Source organism: Cydia splendana, chromosome 6 (genome assembly GCF_910591565.1).
Source record: "Cydia splendana chromosome 6, ilCydSple1.2, whole genome shotgun sequence".
In the NCBI taxonomy this organism is placed as follows: domain Eukaryota; kingdom Metazoa; phylum Arthropoda; class Insecta; order Lepidoptera; family Tortricidae; genus Cydia; species Cydia splendana.
Window position 1 is genome coordinate 7,694,274 of NC_085965.1, and position 21,383 is coordinate 7,715,656.

The following is a 21,383-nucleotide window of genomic DNA, read 5'->3' on the forward strand; positions in this document are numbered from 1 at the left end:
CCGAAGGCGCCCGGCTTTGGAACGCGTACATCGTGCTTCGTACGTCGGGCTACGCCCGAATCTTTTAGTATGAGGGCGCTGAAGGCGCCCGGCTTTGGAACGCGAACAGCGAGCCTCGTACGTCGGGCTACGTCCGACTCTTCTAGTATGAGGGTGCCGAAGGCGCCCGGCTTTGGAACGCGCACATCGTGATTCGTACGTCGGGCTATGCCCGACTCTTTTAGTATGAGGGCGCCGAAGGCGCCCGGCTTTGGAACGCGTACATCGTGCTTCGTACGTCGGGCTATGCCCGACTCTTTTAGTATGAGGGCGCCGAAGGCGCCCGGCTTTGGAACGCGTATATCGTGCTTCGTACGTCGGGCTACGCCCGACTCTTTTAGTATGAGGGCGCCGAAGGCGCCCGGCTTTGGAACGCGTACAGCGAGCGTCGTACGTCGGGCTACGCCCGACTCGTTTAGTATGAGGGCGCCGAAGGCGCCCGACTTTGGAACGCGTACATCAGGCCTCGTACGTTGGGCTACGCCCGACTCTTTTAGTATGAGGGTGCCGAAGGGCCCCGGCTTTGGACCGCGTACAGCGCGCCACGTACATCGGGCTACGCCTGACCCTTTTAGTGTCGCCTTTTGGACCGAGTCCGGTGCGTCACATAGGTACGTTTCAGTATGCTTCGCCTGACCACTGCGAATTTTAATGGGGTGAATATACTAAGATTACTAAGCAACTTTTACCATGGGACCAACCCCGATCTCGTAAAAAAATTTGCTGATCTGGACTTCTATACCTATTCACGTTATAAAATATTGCAGGTCATTAAAAAACACCATGTATATAGCGGCCAAACAAATTTCTTTTGAATAATCCTTCTTGTATCGCCGTAGTCGCGTAACACGCGGATAGATAGAATCCAGAGCGATTGTAGATTCGTAGTTCGAATTACCTACCAGATAAATTAATGTTTTATCGGGTGAAAGCAAGCAAAGCCGGGTGCAAAAGCTAACAATATGTATATATTTGAAATGTGCTAATTGAGCTCTTTCAAATGATATACAACACGTCATCATTACTTATTTTTATTTTTTTGGTTCGTGACTTTATGACCTCTAGATGGCGCCGTGTTCATTTTTTTGTGACGTCATATAGCCTATAACCAGCGGACGATTAAGACGATTCGAATGACACATCGTTTTTCAAATTTTAATGAGTACTTTAGAAGTTATGAGGGAACAGATGAACATACATACATACATACATACCCACAAACATACCGGTCAAAATCATAACCCTCCTTTTGCGTTGCCGTAGTCGGGTAATAAAATAATGTTTTATCCCATTATCCAGGGTTTTTCATTATGAGCCTCCGTTCCAAGTATGAGCTGTGATAAATAACTTGATATGCTTCTTAAAACCCAATTATCTTATCTTACTATAGACCGTATGTGGATGTGATAGAGTCTATAATGATATGAGAATATTGATTCTTTAAGTATACTTGTATATTCCCGTGCATATTGGGTATATATTAACATGGAAGACCTAATCTTTGTCAGTTCCTTTGGAACCATTCAAGTGTAAAGTTTGATGAATGCGTAAAAATGTATTTTACGCATTTGATTTTTGCTCTTGTTATCTGTGCTGTGGCCGCTGGTAAGTGTATTGACTAGATTTTTTCTCTTTTTACTTTAGTTTACGTATTCTTAAAATACTTTTCGGATCATTGCGATTTTACAAGCTGTTACTTAACTTGCATTGTTTGTTTGTAAAATCGTGGGGTGACAAGCAAAGTTCATTAAGTACTATCAAAAAATTAAAGTAACAATGCCCTTTATTACACTTAACACGGTTACACGGTTTATTGTCCAATAATTTTAATGGTGTTAGTTAGTGACTTTTGCTTGTCACGGGACGAAATGTTTGTTTTGGGTCAAATCTTGCAAGCCAAATTAGACTTACTTCCCATCATTAAATTGAGCTGAAACTTCATGAAGTTACAGTTACAGTACATGAACCTACCTACATATGTCAGTTTGGTGACAATGCAATACCTTATTATGTTACCATCGAGCTGATCTGACGATGGAGACAGGAGGTAGCCATGGGAACTCTATGATAAAACAACGTAAACTAATTGCGTTTGGGTTCGTTAGATTTGTCTTGACGAGAATTAGTTGCTTAAAGTTCCACCCATAGTAGAAAAAGTAAGAGCGAATCGCTTAGCGTGGTACGGACATGTGATATGTGATGCGGAGGGATGAAAGTCATGTGACGAGAACGAATGAATGTGGAGGGAAGTAACGGGAGAGGAAAACCGAGGAAAAGGTGGATGGACTATGTGAGAGATGATATGAAACGAACGCAAGTGAATGATGAGATGACGGGCGAGAGAGTATGGAAGAAAGAGACATGCTGCGCCGACCCCAAATGAACGGGATAAGGGCAAGCGAATGAAGATATTTTGGTTTTTGGTACGTGGTACACTCCAAGTTAAAGTCATGTCAAGGTTCAAGGTTGTCAAGCAAACCACTGCTCCAGGATTAAAATGACCCAATGACAGCTCTGCAAAACCATGGATCAAAAGCTGCATTAACAAAAACCTTGTTTGCATTTATTGGCACTGATTGGGTGCTTGACCTCTATTTAACTTGAGGATGATAATTTATATTTATAACATTTTTATCACAGACCGGTAAAATTCCAAGAAATGTTTTTGCATTTCGTGATTAGCTTGCTAAGAAACTTGTTTTTTCGGGCCAAACTTCTTATTAATTTTGTTGTGCTATTAATAACGTTTACAAAAAATCCAATTTTGACCTTAGTGTTTTTTGGTATGGTGTAATTCTATGGTTTATGGTGGTATAATGTATGTTTGTTGTTCTTATTGTGTACGACTAGCTTTGAAACTGCTAACGCGATTCTTCTTGGTCGAGGCTAAATTTATAACTGCCAAAAGGAAAGGTTTTTTTTTTTCTAAAAAAATGCACTCGGTTAATGTACAAAAATACTTTCTTTGAGTTAATTAAGCCATTTTCCTATAATTAATCATTTCTCCATACATTTAGGTCCATGTGTTAGTATTGTATGTGTAGTAAGTAGTACTCACAGTAAAAACTTTGCTTAGTCTGAGGCCAGACTAATCTGTGTAAGATTGTCCCGGAATTTTTTTTAAAGCCTTTATACTTAACAGTAATTAGTAAAAACATTTTTTTACACAGATGATGGCTACGAACACTACGGCCAAGTCAAGGGCTGGTTGAAGATCCACGGTACTCCCACAACATGGAGAACAGCACGCTTGACCTGCTTCGAGGAAGGTAATGTATCACTTATGGAAGTTACCTGACTGTAGTAAAAATATAAACACTATAGTCAAGCAAAGAGCTGGTTAAATGTCCACGGTACACCCACAACACGGAGGACAGCACGCTTGACCTGCTTCGAGGAAGGTAATGTATCACTTATGGAAGTTATCTGACTGTAATAAAAATATAAACACTATAGTCAGGCAAAGAGCTGGTTGAATGACCACGGTATACCCACAACACGGAGGACAGCAGGCTTGACCTGCTTTGAGAAGGTAATGTATCACTTATCTATAGAAGCTACCTGACTGTAGTAAAAATATAAACACTATAGTCAGACAAAGAGCTGGTTGAATGATCACGGTACTCCCACAACATGGAGGACAGCACGCTTGACCTGCTTCGAGGAAGGTAATGTATCACTTATGGAAGTTACCTGACTGTAGTAAAAATATAAACACTATAGATTTTAGATTTAGATTTAGATATTTATTCTCATAATATTAAATTACATTATAAATTATGCTAGACTAATCTACACGAATTTATATTATGATCGTCATTCATATTTACATAATATTATTTAATACATACAAATTAAAAAATGTCTTGCAATAATTAATCTTATTTCAACAATTTATCCATTCATGTCAAAACAAAATACGGTAATAACTTAGTACGAGTATCTCTTAATGATCGTCATGTTTAGGGTTTGCACGACGGATCCGAAATGTATGGGGAGATCCGCGGATCCGGATCCAGATCCGGATAATTTCATACATTTCGGATCCGGATTGCAAACCCTAGTCATGTTCTAAATAAAATACTAGGTACATATTACAATATACATAAATCAATAACTGAGAACATGTCAAATTTATACGATTCAATTTTCAATTTAAAATGTCAGGGTCATATACTCATTTACAGAATAAAGTGGATTATCCAATAAAAGGACTCTCAGTTGACGTTCAAATGTTTCGTCAGATGTTTCCGTTCGTAATTCAGCGGGTAGACGCTCGTAGTATGTCGGGCCGATTACTCGCGGGTTTTTGCATGAAAGTGCCATGCGTCGCGGCACTGTTCTGAGTCTCCCCGTGGATCTGATTATTTTGCCCGTGACCTCAACACGTTTAAACAGTGGCAAGTTTTTTCTAACGAACATCAATACTTCGAATATGTATAGTGAGTAGTGCGACATTATTCGATTTTGCTTAAATAGTTCCTTACAAGGGTGCCTGGGTTTAACTCCTGCCAGTAACCGTATCGCACGTTTCTGGAGTATTAGTACGCGATTTGCATCCGTGGAATTGCCCCAAATAACCGTACCATATGACATCAAGGAGTGAAAATGCGAGAAATATACGGCCTTCAGTGACTTGCTAGATATCAATGGTTGTAGTTTTTTTATAGCAAAAATAGCACTACTCAACCTATTACATAGCCCGTCAACATGGCACTTCCAATGCAGATTTGAGTCAAGTGTAAAACCTAGAAATTTGGTCTCATTACATATAGGCATAGGCCCGTCAGCAATACACGGTGGCACTTCAGCGTTACGTCCTGAAAAAATCATAACATGTGATTTGGCCATATTTAAGAGCAGGCCGTTAGAGGAAAACCACGTTTGCAGTTGGTCACGTTTTTGCGTTGACGATGACTGTTGTATCATGTATAGTCAGGCAAAGAGCTCAATGTATCACTTATCTATAGGAATATCCTGACTGTAGTAAAAATATAAATAATATTGTCAGGTAAAGAGCTGTTTAAATGTCTAAGGTACGCCTACAGCCTAGAGAGTCGCACGCCTTAAGCCAATCGTTTGTGCTACAATAACGAAACGCTTTGTGTCTCTCTAGTCTCTCAGTCTTCCATATTAGTGCGACTGTGACAGTTGCGTTAAGGGGCCCACTTATTAACAGTCCGCCGGACGGTATTGGCCTGTCAGAAACTCAGTCAGTTCTGTAGAACAAAATGTGATGAATCAAAGTCCTTCGTACAATCAATTACCTTTATTTTACTCTTAAGTTCTTACTTCAACACTTTCGACATTCTTAACTTAACAAGCAGTAAGCCTTCCTACTCAATGTTACCGGTTCAAGCGCCAAAGCGAGAATGATCCTTCCATCCCATGGTAAGTTACATTTATACTTTTTCATCATTTGAATTGGCGGGTAGGAGAGAAGGGTCATTTTCGCGACTACCGACACATTAATTAACAAATATTCGGGTAAACACAAATCACATTTCTAATCACTACCCACTGAACCCATAAGGCCATAAGTTTAACATAACTGACACAAAATAATTATAATTTATTCTTGAAATCTTATGAAATATCACAAAAATTTTGACAGTGCCGAACAACTGACAGGCCGATACCGTCCGGCGGACTGTGGGCCCCTTTATGAAAATGTTTGATAATACCAAGAATATGAACACTACAGCCAAATTAAGAGCTGGGCTGCTGTGAAGAAGGGTTTTATTTATAAAAACTACACGGAGAACAAGAGTTAAAAGTCCACGTTACGGTACTGCGTAATATAGTCACCCACGAATAAAAATCATGTCTTATGTATAACCTCTTTGACCTCTAGATACGAGACGAAATCAGTATTTTGCATTGAGTTTGGATACTTAAATAATTAAAGTTTATCTTACTTGTCCAGGTCCAATAGATAATTTAGTGATCTGACATTGAAAATGGCAAATGTTGTTGCTACAATGCAGGCAATCGGTACCTACTTCCTTCGGTTGTTTACGTCTGTGACATAGATAGCTTTTATTTATTCCAAATTACCTATATTAAAAAAAGCGATGTAATATTAAAATTGTCATCTTTTGTTTCCACTCTATTCGTCGTATAATTTAAGTCACGATTATTAACTTGTCAGGTCAATAGACCTTCCTTATGGTTAGTAAATAAGAAATCACTTTCTCTTTTTCAGGTGGTGTGCTAGCTTCGCCAGAAAATGAGGCTCTTCTGGAGGCTATGAGCGGCGCTATGCTGGCTCACCCCAAAACCCCGTCATACATCTTCACGGGCATCCACGACACGTTCTCTAAAGGGCTCTTCTATTCTCTGGGAGGTAATAAACGAGACTTTTTAATCTTTAGCAACCTAATCAGTCCATTAAACAGGTCGCCGTAAATACAAATATTGCTCTCAAACTATTTCCTACACGTTGAACTTGTTACCTTCCCTGTAACATCAATTCCGTCACCTTTGCTCCAAGAGAAAGTTGAATTGCTTGAATAAAAAGTGGAAGGTCTAAAATAATGATGAAGGGTAGTCGTCCTATCTCTGAATAACTAGAACGGCGTGCTAGTGAGAACATCATAGAATAGCGTTTTCTTACATGACCTTGCCTTCTTTCGGTTCTTTACATTCTTATTGTTTTTGACGTGAAACGTTGTCAAATCTTTGCGAGGACCACAGCGATCCGAGCTGTAGAAAGGAAACCAAGACAATACAGCTGTGTCCCTGATTTCTTTTTACAGAGTTCGGTACCAATTAGTTAAGAGCTATCCTCTAACAAGTTTTTCTTCCAGGTACTCCTCTGAGAAAGATACCTGTACCATGGGCGCCCGGCAAACCCGAATCTAAGAACGATGAGAGCTGCGTGAGCATGCATTACGATGGAATGCTCGTCGACAGCGCCTGCACCGACGAACTGCCCTTCATTTGCTTCAAGAAGGACGTCATCCCTAAGATCCCCAAATGTGGTCCTGAGGACAATGGTAAGATTGTTAAAAACTTAAAAACGGTGTTGGTAATAATAATCGCCGCAATCTTTTTAGACAATCCTTAGGGATCTTGAATCACAGATGAAAGAGCATTTCTATAGCATACCTTTATTGCCAGCCTGTAGAGTTGGCAATGTATTTGAAATTAATGAGATAACCACTGTGCTGCCAATCAAAATGTAACCAGTAACTATTTTCTTCCTCATCCAACAAATTCCTGTTAAATCTTCAGCAGACTGTCCAACCTGCTAGGTATATTATTTTATCTATTAAGATTAACGCCTCGTACTCATCGAGCCGGAAGACGCTGGATGCAGGTCGCTTCCAACCGGCACGTATGGAGGTCCAAGGGGGAGGCCTATGTTCAGCAGTGGACGTCTTATGGCTGAGATGCTGATGATGATGATGATGATGATGACCCATCGAGATCTTTGCAAGTTGGCAATGTATTTGAAATTAATGAGATAACCACTATGCTGCCATTAGTCTAGAAAAGTTTAAATTCCTAAGATTGCTATTAATCAAAATGTAACTACCTAGTATTTTCTTCCTCATCCAACAAATTCCTGTTAAATCTTCAGCAGACTGTCCAACCTGTTAGGTATATTATTTTATATTAATACACTTCGCCCCATCGAGATCTTTGCCTACTCAAGAGCTTTTTCGACCATTTCCATGATGCTCAAGGGCAGTTCTGCCCTGCTCTAAAGTCCTTTATTCTCTGTCTTAATTTATGTTCTCAATTGCAGGTTACAGTTACAACGCCAAAATCGGCAGCTGCTACAAGTTCCACAGGGAAGATAAGTGGTGGAAGGACGCCTTCGCTTCCTGCGACAGCGAGGGTGCCTATCTGGCCATCATCAACAGTGACGAAGAAGCTGAAGTCCTGAAGAAACTGTTCAGAGCCAACCAGTACGGCCGCAGGGAAGGAAAAGTGCCCGATTGGGTCAATGAAGTAGCTCACATCGGATTCGTTGACTGGGGCAGGGAAGGAGGCTTGTGGATGACTATTCATGGTGAGTTTCTTTTCAGTAAAATAATATTTATAGAACTATCTACAGTACTTCTAGCGCAGCGCAGATAATAATATTCAAATTGGAGAAATTTGGGATTCAGCAGAGTATTTTACTATCTGATTTCTATCCACCCATTTATTTAACCCTTTCTTAGTACCTAAATATCAGAAAATTACCTTACTACATTTTTGTGTTACGGTTATTTATATAAGTCTTATAATAATAAAGATTTCAATGAACCTTTAACTAGTAAAGTTTAACAGCTCTGAGAGATGGTAGCGTATTGTATCAATGCCACACGTAATTCGATGATATCTAATGAAAAATACCTCCTAAACTAATAAATTCTCATTAATTATCATTTTGTATGACTCCTGATCGGTGATCACGTGGTGCTTTCCATGAAAAACGAAGCACCGGAAGCTCCGGCCCGGTCTAGCGTGACGCTAGAACGCTCCGGGTCGTGGTCGAGGCGTCCGATACGTCCGTTTTCAATAAAGCCTTGGACCGGTCCCGGCGGTCCCGGACAGTTGTAGCGTGAATCAACCTTAAGAGGTCCCCCACATATGTTGACGTGGAATCTGCAAAACCCTATAGGAAAAAGCTTTATGTCCACGCAATAAGAGTGAAAAGCCATCGACGCGTAGGCAGGCACCGGCCGATGCGAGCCGAGCCGAACGACGACTTTTTCGCTCTTATTGCGCAGGACATGAAGCTTTTTCCCATCGGATGTCGACTGCGCGTCCATCTGCAGAGACCCTTAAAGTTTGATTAACACAATTACTTTTGATACCAGGTCAAACCCTCGAAGACGCCGGTTACTTGAAGTGGAACCACGGCGAGCCAAACAACGCGACGAACCAGTTCTGCGGCGCCATGTTCATCAACGGGCGGTTCGACGACGTCAACTGCTACAACGGCGATCCGGGCCACTGGACCCGCTCCTTCATCTGCGAGAAGCAGCCGGAGTACGTCCTGGAGACGCCCGAGTATGTCCCGGAGACGCCCGAGTATGAAAACATGGTTACTACGGGCGCAACAGAAAACTGAGTCACGAAAATATATTTTTTTGTATTTTGAGATTTTTATTATTGTATATGTTAGTTTATAAGGTATGTATCTATGGGCCTTATTTGCCTGAAAATAAATGATTTGATTTGATATGATTTGATTTAATCTACGTGCAATACTTTGTAGCTTTTTACTTAATGATGGAAATTAATCATTTGTCACAAAGATATTAAAAAATACCTACCTTAAACCAACATACATACATAAGCGTTTCAATGAAATTGTAGTTGCTGCATATAAATATAATAAATAAATAAATAAATATTAGGGGGACATCTTACACAGATCAACCTAGCCCCAAACTAAGCAAAGCTTGTACTATGGGTGCTAGGCGACGATATACATACTTATATAGATAAATACATACTTATATACATAGAAAACACCCATGACTCAGGAACAAATCGGCTTCGCAGGCAGGGTCACTACCCACTAGGCCAGACCATTTAGTTAGACTTATCATAGTAAGAATGTATAGCGTTCGAAACGCTGTAAGTTTTAAGCTTAGGCTTCATAACAATTAAGTTATTTAATGTCACAAAACATGCTCAGTTCAAGCTACTAAAACGCGTGTCATTACGATGTAGAGTCAGACCGTGAAAAGTCTGCAGCGATTTTCATAACCCACGCAGTGCAAGTGTCATTTTAAACGTCAAATTTCTATGAAATTATGACGTATAAATAACACTTACACTGCGTGGGCTATCAAATCCGCTGCAGACTTCTCTTGGTGCGACTATACTTCAGTTCCTCATAACGAATGGTTTTAGTAGATATACATGCTGTATATCTGGTGGAACAGAATGAGGGACTTTTATGCAAACGAGGAATTGTATAGGCCACGTACTTTATTTTTCACCTCAGCAGCTCGAACGAGGGTACTTTGCTTCTTAAAGATAGTGAGCAAAATGCGATTTTGCTCACTGAGTGAGACAAAATGACATTCAAGTGACCTTTATAGTCAAATGTCATTTCAGCATGCGGGGTCTAATACAAGTTCGAAATACTTGGGTTCTATTATCTCTGTCCCTTTCACACTGTTAGCAAAAAGAAACAGTGATGAAGAAACTTTGATCTCTTGTTGTACAAATAACTATTTCACTTATTAATCACGTTATATTTCTAAACGTTTTTGAAATACAGTTTGTTAAACATTATTGCAAAATTTGTATGTTTCAACCCTAGCAAGTAGATCCGAATGACATGACATGCATGATTGACATGTGTCAATTTAAAATGTAAATAACTTTGTAGGGTTGTCACTGATATAAAAATATTACATTTCAATGATGTTGCTTTACTTTTTAATCCAGCTTTACGATTATAATTACTCGATTGTAATAACAATAACAATATTTTTATTGACAGTAAAAGTTTATAGATCTCATATATAACACTATCCTTTCAGCTCAGTCTCTAGAAATGTTCCAACCTGTATTATGTATTGTGTTGGATGACTCCATTAAAAAGCGGTATCGGCCATTCTCCAGATCATCAGGGACGGCTGTCATGTTTTTTACTGTAGCACTACCATAGACAAGGTAGAAAAAATAGTCCCAAAATATATTTTTAAAGCGTTGCTCTTGATTTTCTCTGTCTATATAGGTAAGTTAATAAAATTCCAGACTCATTACTTAGTACTTCGAGAACTCCGATAGCAATCTGTTAAATTTCCAGTTTACAGTAAAAACCTTTTACAATGTATATAATATTCAAACCTCTGGGAACACTCTTTAGTTGCTGAATAAACAATGCCTTGTTTATTGTTTCTCAGGAATAGATTAGTAAATAATAGGGACTGGTTAGTAGGTCTAAGCTAGAGTGTGCTCCCGGTACCGGTTTTCTATACATAATCAGTGCCGGAATAGGGAATTCTCAATTCTCGAAATGATGATCTATAAGAAAACCCCAGTTATTCGGAATTCCCGGTTCTTGCCATTATAATTAATTTGCACCGCAAGGTGATCGTGATTATAAGCGTTATATATTTTCATAGAAATTTGACATTAATGATGGATGTGCCCACCCAACGGCGTATGCCCAACGGTGGGCGAACACACGCTGAAGAAGAGAAGAAGATGGATGTGAATTCATCACAATATTTTGTGACGTTGGACGATAACTTGCCTATTCTGATTTTATAGCGCCACTTAGGGCCACTTGCGCATTCTAAGGTTAGTCAACTATGTTTCAAATGATGATGTGTCTTTATAATTTGCTTATCTCTGTTTTCGTAAAGGTGAAGAGGTGAATTCTTTTTGTTTCAAGGCTAACTTACGAAACATTGAAGTCGTCCCCAGGATAGGCACATTAAATGAGCTCCAAATTATTGTCAACAATGTGTATAGTTTTGACAAACAAGGCCTAGGCCTTTTAACAAATAAATTCGGACACAATACATATACATAGATTTTATTATTACGTTTGTATGCTAAATTATTGACGATCATAATGTAAATTCATATAGATTAGTGTAAGGATAATTTATACTGTAATTTATCATTATGAAATAAATAAACTAAACTAAACTAATAAGTATGTACCTACGTGATCAAAACAAGAAAATAAAAAGTCAGGCCCCGTAGACAGCATACTTACCAATCGCTTGCGCTCCGTAGCGAGTGTAGCGACCGAAACGCAACTGTCACTGCGGGATTCCACCAGTGTGCGGCACTATGCGGCACAAGTATTTTTGTACTGAATATGCTTGTGCCGCACAGTGCCACACACTGGTGGAATCCTGCCTTCAATGTCACACTAATATGGAAAAGCGATACAGGGACACAAAGCGATTCGATGGCGAAGCGCAAGCGATTGTGACCTTGGCTAGGCCGCCTATTATTAATTATTATATAAAATAAATAAATTAAAAATTAAAAAACACGACTGCGAAAAAGCGAACTGAAAAGACAAAAATATTTTTTTGTTGTGTTAGTTACTAAACTTAATGAATGTAAATTAGAATATAAGTGTTTAGTGAAGGTTATAAACAGCAAACGCAAAAGTTTAATGCTCATTTAGGATCGTGACTGTACCTGTGTATTTTATTTCGATTGCAGTCAGGGTCCTTTTAAATGGGAAAATGTCAATACATCAAGGTCCCCGACTGCAATTGAAATGCTTTTTCTACTACTAAATTGAAACTTTTTTTTCGGACAGTCGTGTAAAAACTATAAATGTACCATCTTACCTAATATCTGTTCTCATACTTGCACAGCTTAAACATGCATTGCAACTTATGATTCCCATACGCTGGCTTGGCAAAAAGGTTGCATTGGTATTGGTGCCAAGAATATTTTGATTTGCAAGTAAATGCGTTACGGCATTGCGACAGATTGTACCCATATTACCATAGTAGAATCAGATGCAAGTGTTTAGATATACAGGGTGGCTAAAAAATAACTGCATTCCCGTTGCCAGGGAGGTTTTGGGATTATACTGAGCAACATTTACTAATTACGAGATCAATCCCGAAATCGCGAAATGGACATGGCCACCCCGCCACCCGCAACACCGGAGGGGTTGTAAGTGCGTTGACGGAATTCAAGTTGGGAGTACGCTCTTTTAATGAAGGTTGGAAAGCCGTATAGTTCTGGAAATACCGCAGGCGTCAGTGCATTCTACAATTTAGCTTGAGTGAGATACGATTTAAAAAAAGTAATTAAACTGACTACATTCAATTTGACACTTGTCACAAGTTAGCCTACAGGATGACTCACGCTAGACCGGGTCGTGCCCGGGCCGCGGGCCGGGGCGTCCGACATGTTATTTTGTATGACGACTTATCGGTGATCACGTGGTGCTTTCATAGAAAACGAAGCTCCGGCTCGGCCACGGCTCGATTTAACGTGAGTCATCCTTTAAACGGAGTATTCTAATGATTGCAGGGAGACCACGCATGTCGTAATTTTTTTTAACACTGAAGAAATACCGTTAATCTCCCTAATACTGGTACGAAATAGCATATAGTAGTAGTAGTAGCTTATCATTTATTCTATGCATAGGGTTGATCCTGCTCATGTCTCCTGAATCAGACTGTATTTAAATATAAGTACACTTCGCACACAATATATTTTCGTTTATTAGCCATTAAGATCGACTGTGTCTTAATGGTGCGCTGAACAGATAGGTGTACTTATATATACAATTAAAATACGCCAGCGTGAACATATAGTAGAATACGCACCAAATGAAGATAATTATGTGTGCACAATGTGTCAAGTCAGTCGTTCATTCATTACGTCCCGAATTGAAAGAATACACCCCTTCAAAGACATTAGTATAAGGAATTCAATTCACTTGACGATGAGCAAATAAAATGAAAGCACAGACAGAGAAATGACGTTCAAAGATACCATATTCCGGGGTAAAAATGAAGGAAAAACTTAAAAGGAGTGACAAAACGAATGAGTGAATGATTTTGGCGCGTGTGACAGGAGGAAGCGATTTAAATAATTATGTCAATCGTCTTGGAGAAAGACTGGCTATAAAGCTGATCATACACACCAGGGTATGCCTGAGCAGTTTTGCCAACTGCACAGGTGAAACGTAGCATTCGACTGTGCAGTTATCTAACCAGCTTCGAATGTGAAGTTGAACTGCGCAGGCAAGTTAAGTTGAACTCGTCATCCTCTATACTCTGTATCTTTAGGTATTTAAATAAAAGTAAACAAATTTTGTTTGATAGAGGATGATGAGTTCAACTTAACTTGCCTGCGCAGTTCAACTAAATGTCTCCATAAGCCAGTGGAGGGCAGATGAAAACATTACATGATCAAATAATGTAGGTTAAAGCATGGTATAATAATATACTCCGCCTGGTACTCTCTTCCCGTCTTTTCTAGGTCACCTGACTGACACAAGCCTACGTCATCATGCGACAGCACTATATGATAATATGCGATAGCGCTATATAAAGTGGCAATGTTATTGTGACATAGGCTTGTGTCACTCTGGGAAGAGAAGACCATGTTTTATTAGACTATGGGTTAAAGTCAGGTCGTTCAGTGACTGATCCAGGCGGTTGTGGTTAACCAATAAATAATGTTTATTACTCTACTACCCGAAAAATGCAAATTGTTTGTTTACTTTTATTTAAATACCTAAAGATACAGACTATAAGCTGCGTGAGTTTTTCGAACTACCCGCACTTGTACGTCTACCATCAGTTTTGACATTGACATATACGCTCACGTCTACGTAACTTACTTTCTATGCATCTCGCTCGTACTCGCATATGCGAGCAATAGTGCAAGCGAGATGTACAGAAAGTAAATTACGTAGACGTGAGCGTTATTTCAATGTTAAAACTGATGGTAGAGGCTCCGGTCTTGTTTATCAACTAGAACGTTTAACACTAGGGATCTCACTCGGTCGACACAATACAGTAACGATATTCGGTTTTTCAACCGGCGAAGTAATATTAATGTGAAAAAATTATGCAAGTTTAAATCAGCATTTATCTCGTACCTTGCAGCACAAAACAAACACCATCGATCAACCCATTGCTCATTCGGGAATGTTCCCGGCTGTCAGTAACGTGTGAAACAACCCGCGAAATGTGACGGGTGCGGATACTGAGATCATCTGCGGGTCGGAAATCAATCTTGGCCTTTTCTTAGCTTTCTACTCGTATAGGAACTCTGTATTTTTTAAAGCAATCTAATATAAATCAAAATTAAACTTTCGTAAACGTAAATGTTTCGTAAACAATTTAGATCCCAACGGTTACACTTACTTGTATATTTAGTCGCTTATTGGCTACATGTTTCGGGCCCGTCGGGGGTCCTTCTTCAGGCTCAGGTGCTCGCAGCGGCTGCACTCCGTGCACTGCGCGCGCCGCCCGCTTCACCGCTCCCGCTCGCTTCCGTTAATTGAATATTTATAGGTATTACTGTGTACGAATTTTATATAACGTAGTTTTTATTTATTTAACGAAATTGTACGTTAAAATCAAGCTTTCCCGTTCCTTCACATACTATCTAAACTAGTATCCGGCCGAAACCTGATTTTTTGCCGAAACCTAAAATTCAGTTTTGCTCTAGATTCGGCCGAAACCGAACCATCGGTCAAATTATGATTTTTATGCCAAAACCTGCTGAATGCGAAACCGAAATCGGCCGGGTACTACCGAAGATACAGGTTAGATACAGCCGAAAGGTTTGGCAGTTTTTTGTGCGATATTTTTATTGACACGGCCGCTATAATTACCAATTTCCTTTATAAACGTTTAAAGGATGACTCATGTTGGACCGGCCGGGCCGGAGTTTCCAGCGCATCGTTTTCTATGGAAAACATCACGTGATCGCCTGTCATGTCATAGAAAAGTAAGCGCAGGAAGCTCCTTAACGCGTCATTCATTTAATACGCGTCACTCACTCAATTGACAGTAACAGCAGCGATATTAACGACGTGACAATAGCTAAGTAGGCAGGGTTCCTACTAAAGTACACACTAGGCTAGGAGACCCGTATTCGCTGCGGGAACCTGCCCCAACAAATCAGTAATGTGCACCTACTAGACACATCACATATAGCTTCTACCCGACAAAGAGCAACCGGCCACCCGTATTTCTAGCGAAGACCAATTGACTCACACAAATGATAGAAATAAAAAAAAAGGCTAGGAAACCGTTAAGCAATCTTATTATGTAGTTACTTAGGTACGTGGGAGTGGTTACCTAAAGGAGGCAAAATACGATGAAGTTCAGCACAAATACATTATGCAGGCAGCGCGGAAGCTCGATACAAGAAAGAAACTAAAACATTCAACTAATTAGCAAAGGCGAGTGTTCAGGGCACTTCCTAACTCTTCTGAACTATAACGAGCTAAGTTATAAACCGACTGAAGTTAAATATTATATAATACTTACTTCTTTCTTACTAGTATCTAGTAGTTCGCCTCGAACTGAGAACTCGCGGTTTGCTCTAGCTCAATAACCCCTTGACCGAAAAACATCGAAATGCCGGGACGTGCCCCTAGCCAGCAGAACTAATACGCTTCGCGTCGCTCGCTCGTTCGATAAACTTTGATAAAAGGATACAATTATGTATACACAGGTATAGCCTGTCTGATTTCTAAGATCAAGTTCACCATGCATTTACTATGGCGTACCTATTTGATCTTATAAAAACGGACATACTATACACGTATTTTTTATATAATCATTATATGCGAAGACCGGTACTTACGCTGAACATTTGCATTCGATTTCAATAGAAGTACTTACAGATTTTAATATTGTAATGACTTACAAATCAGAATCTGCATGATGTATTAATTAAAGATACTGTCAACAAATTTAGCTAAAATCTCCTTTAAGAAGTGTATAAAATAAGAAATACAATTCATTAATTATTTTTTCCTATGTACAATCTTCCCAAGCCATAAACGGGCATTATAAATGCTGGCTTTTAGGGTTCCGTATCCAAAGGGTAAAAACGGGACCCTATTACTAAGACTCTGCTCTGCTGTCCGTCTGTCCGTCCGTCTGTCTATCACCAGGCTGTATCTCATGAACCGTGATAGCTAGGCAGTTGAAATTTTCACAGGTGATGTATTTCTGTTGCCGCTATAACAACAAATACTAAAAACAAAATAAAAGAAATATTTAAGTGGGGCTCCCATACTACAAACGTATTTTTTTTGCTGTTTTGCGTTATGGTACAGAACCCTTTGTGCGCGAGTCCGACTCGCACTTGGCCGGTTTTTTTTTCAAACAACTCCACTACACAAACAACTTGATCTAACTAGTCATATCGGGAATAACCTGAAAACTTTTGCCAGATAAGTAGGTACTACTCGTATAAGTAGTGTTCATTTCAGTTCAGTATGAGAGTTGTACGTTTACTTACTACTAATATCTTGTTGTTACACAACTTTAGGAACAAATCAAATTATTTTTATCAATGTTTTGATTCGTGTTTTTTTAAGTAGGCACACTGATCAGTGATCCGTCTTCACCACTGAAGGGCTTAGTTCTTTTTCTTTAATATATGACATCTATTTTTGTTAGTTACTGTTTTGCCTTGTATCTAAATCACTTTAATCTCACTAACACAAACAGATGCCTTAAATTGATAAATGAACTATGTACTTACTTTATTTTGCTTGTCTGTACACAAAAATATCGGCTGTATAACGATACGCTTAAATAAAAAATCGTATTTATGAAGTCTATTGATACAAAAGTAAATCTTACTCTATTGAAACACGGTAGTTTTTATACCAAACGTCGTTGCCTCGATATACGAGGTGTCAAAAGTATATCGTCGCTATACAGGCTGTCCCAGAATATATTATATGAGCTTTAGCGACGGGCGACAATTTTACGAACGCCGAGTTTATTGCGCACATAAATATAATCCGCGGGCTATTTAAGGTAATATACGTCCGATTACTTGGCAAAAGTGCATTAACTACACATAAAACCTCATACAATATTATACCTTAATATAAAGAAACACGGTATACAATTGAATGAATCCTTAAATGTAGGTATTTATGGCACTTACGATGCGCCCAGATGCTATGCAAAGGATGCTGGAAATTGCTTTCTGATTTTTAACAGCAACAGTAGGTGTGTAAGATTAGAGAGTAGAATCTTAGAAAACGTTTTATTTAATGGTTAATAGGAGGGTAGGTAATGTTTTCATGTGTACCTACATCGACAAAGTAGAATAACTAGGTAGGTAGGTAGGTTCTGCCTAGAGCTAAAAATGACCCCACGTGTAATGTGCCGCGAGGTGCTCAACTGTACAGTCAGCAGCAGAAGTTACTAAGCGGGCGAGGTGTTCAAAATGATCTTGACGCTACTTTATTGTTAAGAGAATAAGAACGCGTCGAGGTTATTTTGAACACCTCGCCCGCTTAGCAACTTTTGTTGCCCCCTATGCAGAGTTGCGCGTTATATTCCCTATTATTTTACATTAACCTGTTGAGAGTTGCGTCACATTTGGGTAGAATTGGGAGTAAACTTCCCGTATGCGCTGTATTAAGTACTAGCTGTGCCCGCGGCTCCGCCCGCGTGGAATTCGGTCTGCGTCAGTAAGCGGCTAATTTCTAATCTTAATTTCTCTCCCTCTCCCCTGGAGGCGGAACTTGAAGTAAAGTTGACAGATGGATATGCTAGAGGACTGTAGTCCAGATAAAATATTTTACAATTAGGTACCACTAAATAAAACTACACTCCAAAATCAATAGTTGTTTTCGCCCTTATTCAAATTTTACACGTGATTTAATAAACGACAGAGTAGTAGATGTATGTATATCGGACGATACAGTAAGGTATACGCGCGCGAGCGAAAGCGAAGCGGCCTGCCTGGCTAGAGCGCCACCCACTCACCGTGGTCTTCTTCAGACTCCTGAGGAAGACCACGTGCCCCTTGTAACATCAATTCGTTGCGAGACTTTCGCGAAAAAATCGATTTTTTTCGGGAAGGCATGGTAATGCGTATAAAATGCGAGTCCCAAATCGTTTGTATCGCAAACGACCAGTGCCAGATTAAGATATTTTGATGCCCTAAGCAATTCTAGACCATGGTACCCCCTCTCCCTAGGGTCATCGAGATTACATTGAATTTTTTAGGTAAGTTGAGTGACGTTCATTGCCGCATTACAGCTGAGAATGGAAATCAGTCACATAATTTTATCACCAAAATTGACAGTCCTGCAGCAGTAACGTTGCAACAGAGTAATGCTGCTGCAGTCGCCATATCTTAGAAAGTAATTGAAAACGCGAGCGAAGCGAGCGCGAAAATTTTTCGATATAAAAACGCAATTTGATATGCAGTTGTACATTTCTACTTTTAGTATGGAAATCAGTCACATAATTTTATCACGAAAATTGACAGTGCTACAGCAGTAACGTTGCAACAGAGTAATGCTGCTGTAGTCGCCATATCTTAGAAAGTTATTGAAAACGCGAGCGAAGCGAGCGAGAAAATATTTCGATATGAAAACGCAATTTGATAGACAGTTGTACATTTTTACTTTTAGTATGGAAATCAGTCACATAATTTTATCACGAAAATTGACAGTGCTACAGCAGTAACGTTGCAACAGAGTAATGCTGCTGTAGTCGCCATATCTTAGAAAGTTATTGAAAACGCGAGCGAAGCGAGCCAGAAAATATTTCGATATGAAAACGCAATTTGATAGACAGTTGTACATTTTTACTTTTAGTATGGAAATCAGTCACATAATTTTATCACGAAAATTGACAGTGCTGCAGCAGTAACGTTGCAACAGAGTAATGCTGCTGCAGTCGCCATATCTCAGAAAGTTATTGAAAACGCGAGCGAAGCGAGCGAGAAAATTTTTCGATATAAAAACGCAATTTAATAGACAGTTGTACATTTCTACTTTTAGTATGGAAATCAGTCACATAATTTTATCACGAAAATTGACAGTGCTACAGCAGTAACGTTGCAACAGAGTAATGCTGCTGTAGTCGCCATATCTTAGAAAGTTATTGAAAACGCGAGCGAAGCGAGCGAGAAAATATTTCGATATGAAAACGCAATTTGATAGACAGTTGTACATTTTTACTTTTAGTATGGAAATCAGTCACATAATTTTATCACGAAAATTGACAGTGCTGCAGCAGTAACGTTGCAACAGAGTAATGCTGCTGCAGTCGCCATATCTCAGAAAGTTATTGAAAACGCGAGCGAAGCGAGCGAGAAAATTTTTCGATATAAAAACGCAATTTGATAGACAGTTGTACATTTCTACTTTTAGTATGGAAATCAATCACATAATTTTATCACGATAATTGTCAGTGCTGCAGCAGTAATGTTACAACAGAGTAATCTGCTGCAGTCGCCACCCGAATGTCACGTTTATCATAGCTTATAATATAATTGTAAACGCGAGCGAAGCGAGCGCGAAAACGTTTCGATATAAAAAACGCAATTTGATAGACAGTTGTACATTTTTACTTTTAGTCCCAACCAGGCGCGAATCCAGGATGTGATACAGAGAAGGGATGGGACAGTTTTCTATCAGCCTAGCTTCGCATAGGGCTCGATATTTAAGGGTCTCAGCGAGGTTGTTTTCATACAGAAAAGATGCAAGAAAGCAGAGCTTGGAAGTGACCAAGTGAATGTGAAGTGTGAGCAAGGCAGAAGGCCCAGCTGCGAAAGCTTGGATTTGGATCCACGCCCAGGTCTCAGGATCGCGGCTAAGGAGCAACTCGGCTTGGCCGACAAATCTGGCGTGCAAGAGAGAAAAATTCGCTATAAAAACGGTAACCTATGTTGAAAAAATCGGCTTGCCGCAAGCCCGAAAGCAAGATTTTTTCCATGACTTTAAGGGCCTCCGCGTAAGGTCAAATCGAAAGCCTACGTTGGAGATGTTGAAGAGATACTAAAGAGGAAAGCTTGGATTTGGATCCACGCCCAGGTGTAATTAAGGCAGAAGATCAACTTTGCTATAAAGCAGAAGACCTCGCATAAGACCTTAAGCCGAACTGCAAAAGAGTGGCTTGAAATCGAATCTATGCATGTAATCACGACTCTTCTACTGCTCGCTCTTTGGCTTCACTCGAAAGCGCTACTTGATAGGATGCTGTTAGTTTTCGGCTTTCATGGGGCCCCTTATAACACCTTGACAGTTAGGTCTCAGGATCGCGGCTAAGGAGCAACTCGGCTTGGCCGACAAATCTGGCGTGCAAGAGAGCAAAATTCGCTATAAAAACGGTAACCTATGTCGAAAAAATCGGCTGGCCGCAAGCCCGAAAGCAAGATTTTTTCCATGACTTTAAGGGCCTCCGCGTAAGGTCAAATCGAAAGCCTACGTTGGAGATGTTCTTACGTACCCTCACTCTCTTATTTGATCCCTACGACGCTTTGTTATTAGATGGGTACTTGTACACGCATAAAAGTTTCATGTAGGTACCTACTCCACGACGACTGCAATGCTGATGCAGCCTGCGCGTTTTTTTGCCTACGGTTTTGGTGCCCCCTAGACGTGGTGCCCTAAGCAAGTACTTATTTTGCTTAAAAGGGTTAATCCGGCACTGCAAATGACAGAGGTCAGTGTTTTTTTTTTTTTCAAAGTACCCACCTTCGTGGCCATTACTAAGTGCTTAAAGAAGGCGATACCTACGTATGAATATGGATTTGATATGGGTGCGATATAATTACGATTAGGTATAATTCATGATGGAGAAAATTTATAATTTTAAATAATTATGCAATTATACGCGTGTTGAATATGTGTGTTTATTTTACCACTACGTAACTATGTAAAC

At 39.8% G+C, this 21,383-nt stretch overlaps 1 protein-coding gene across 1 annotated transcript; it reads left to right on the forward strand.

The window, feature by feature from the left end:
* The first annotated feature begins 1,542 nt into the window (after positions 1-1,542).
* Positions 1,543-9,109, forward strand: LOC134791556 (secretory phospholipase A2 receptor-like). The gene is made up of 6 exons (XM_063762604.1): positions 1,543-1,644; positions 3,210-3,308; positions 6,245-6,385; positions 6,849-7,037; positions 7,793-8,059; positions 8,856-9,109. Exons 1-6 carry the CDS (start codon positions 1,593-1,595, stop codon positions 9,107-9,109), a joined length of 1,002 nt encoding a protein of 333 aa, XP_063618674.1. The 5' UTR covers positions 1,543-1,592.
* Positions 9,110-21,383: the final 12,274 nt, after the last annotated feature.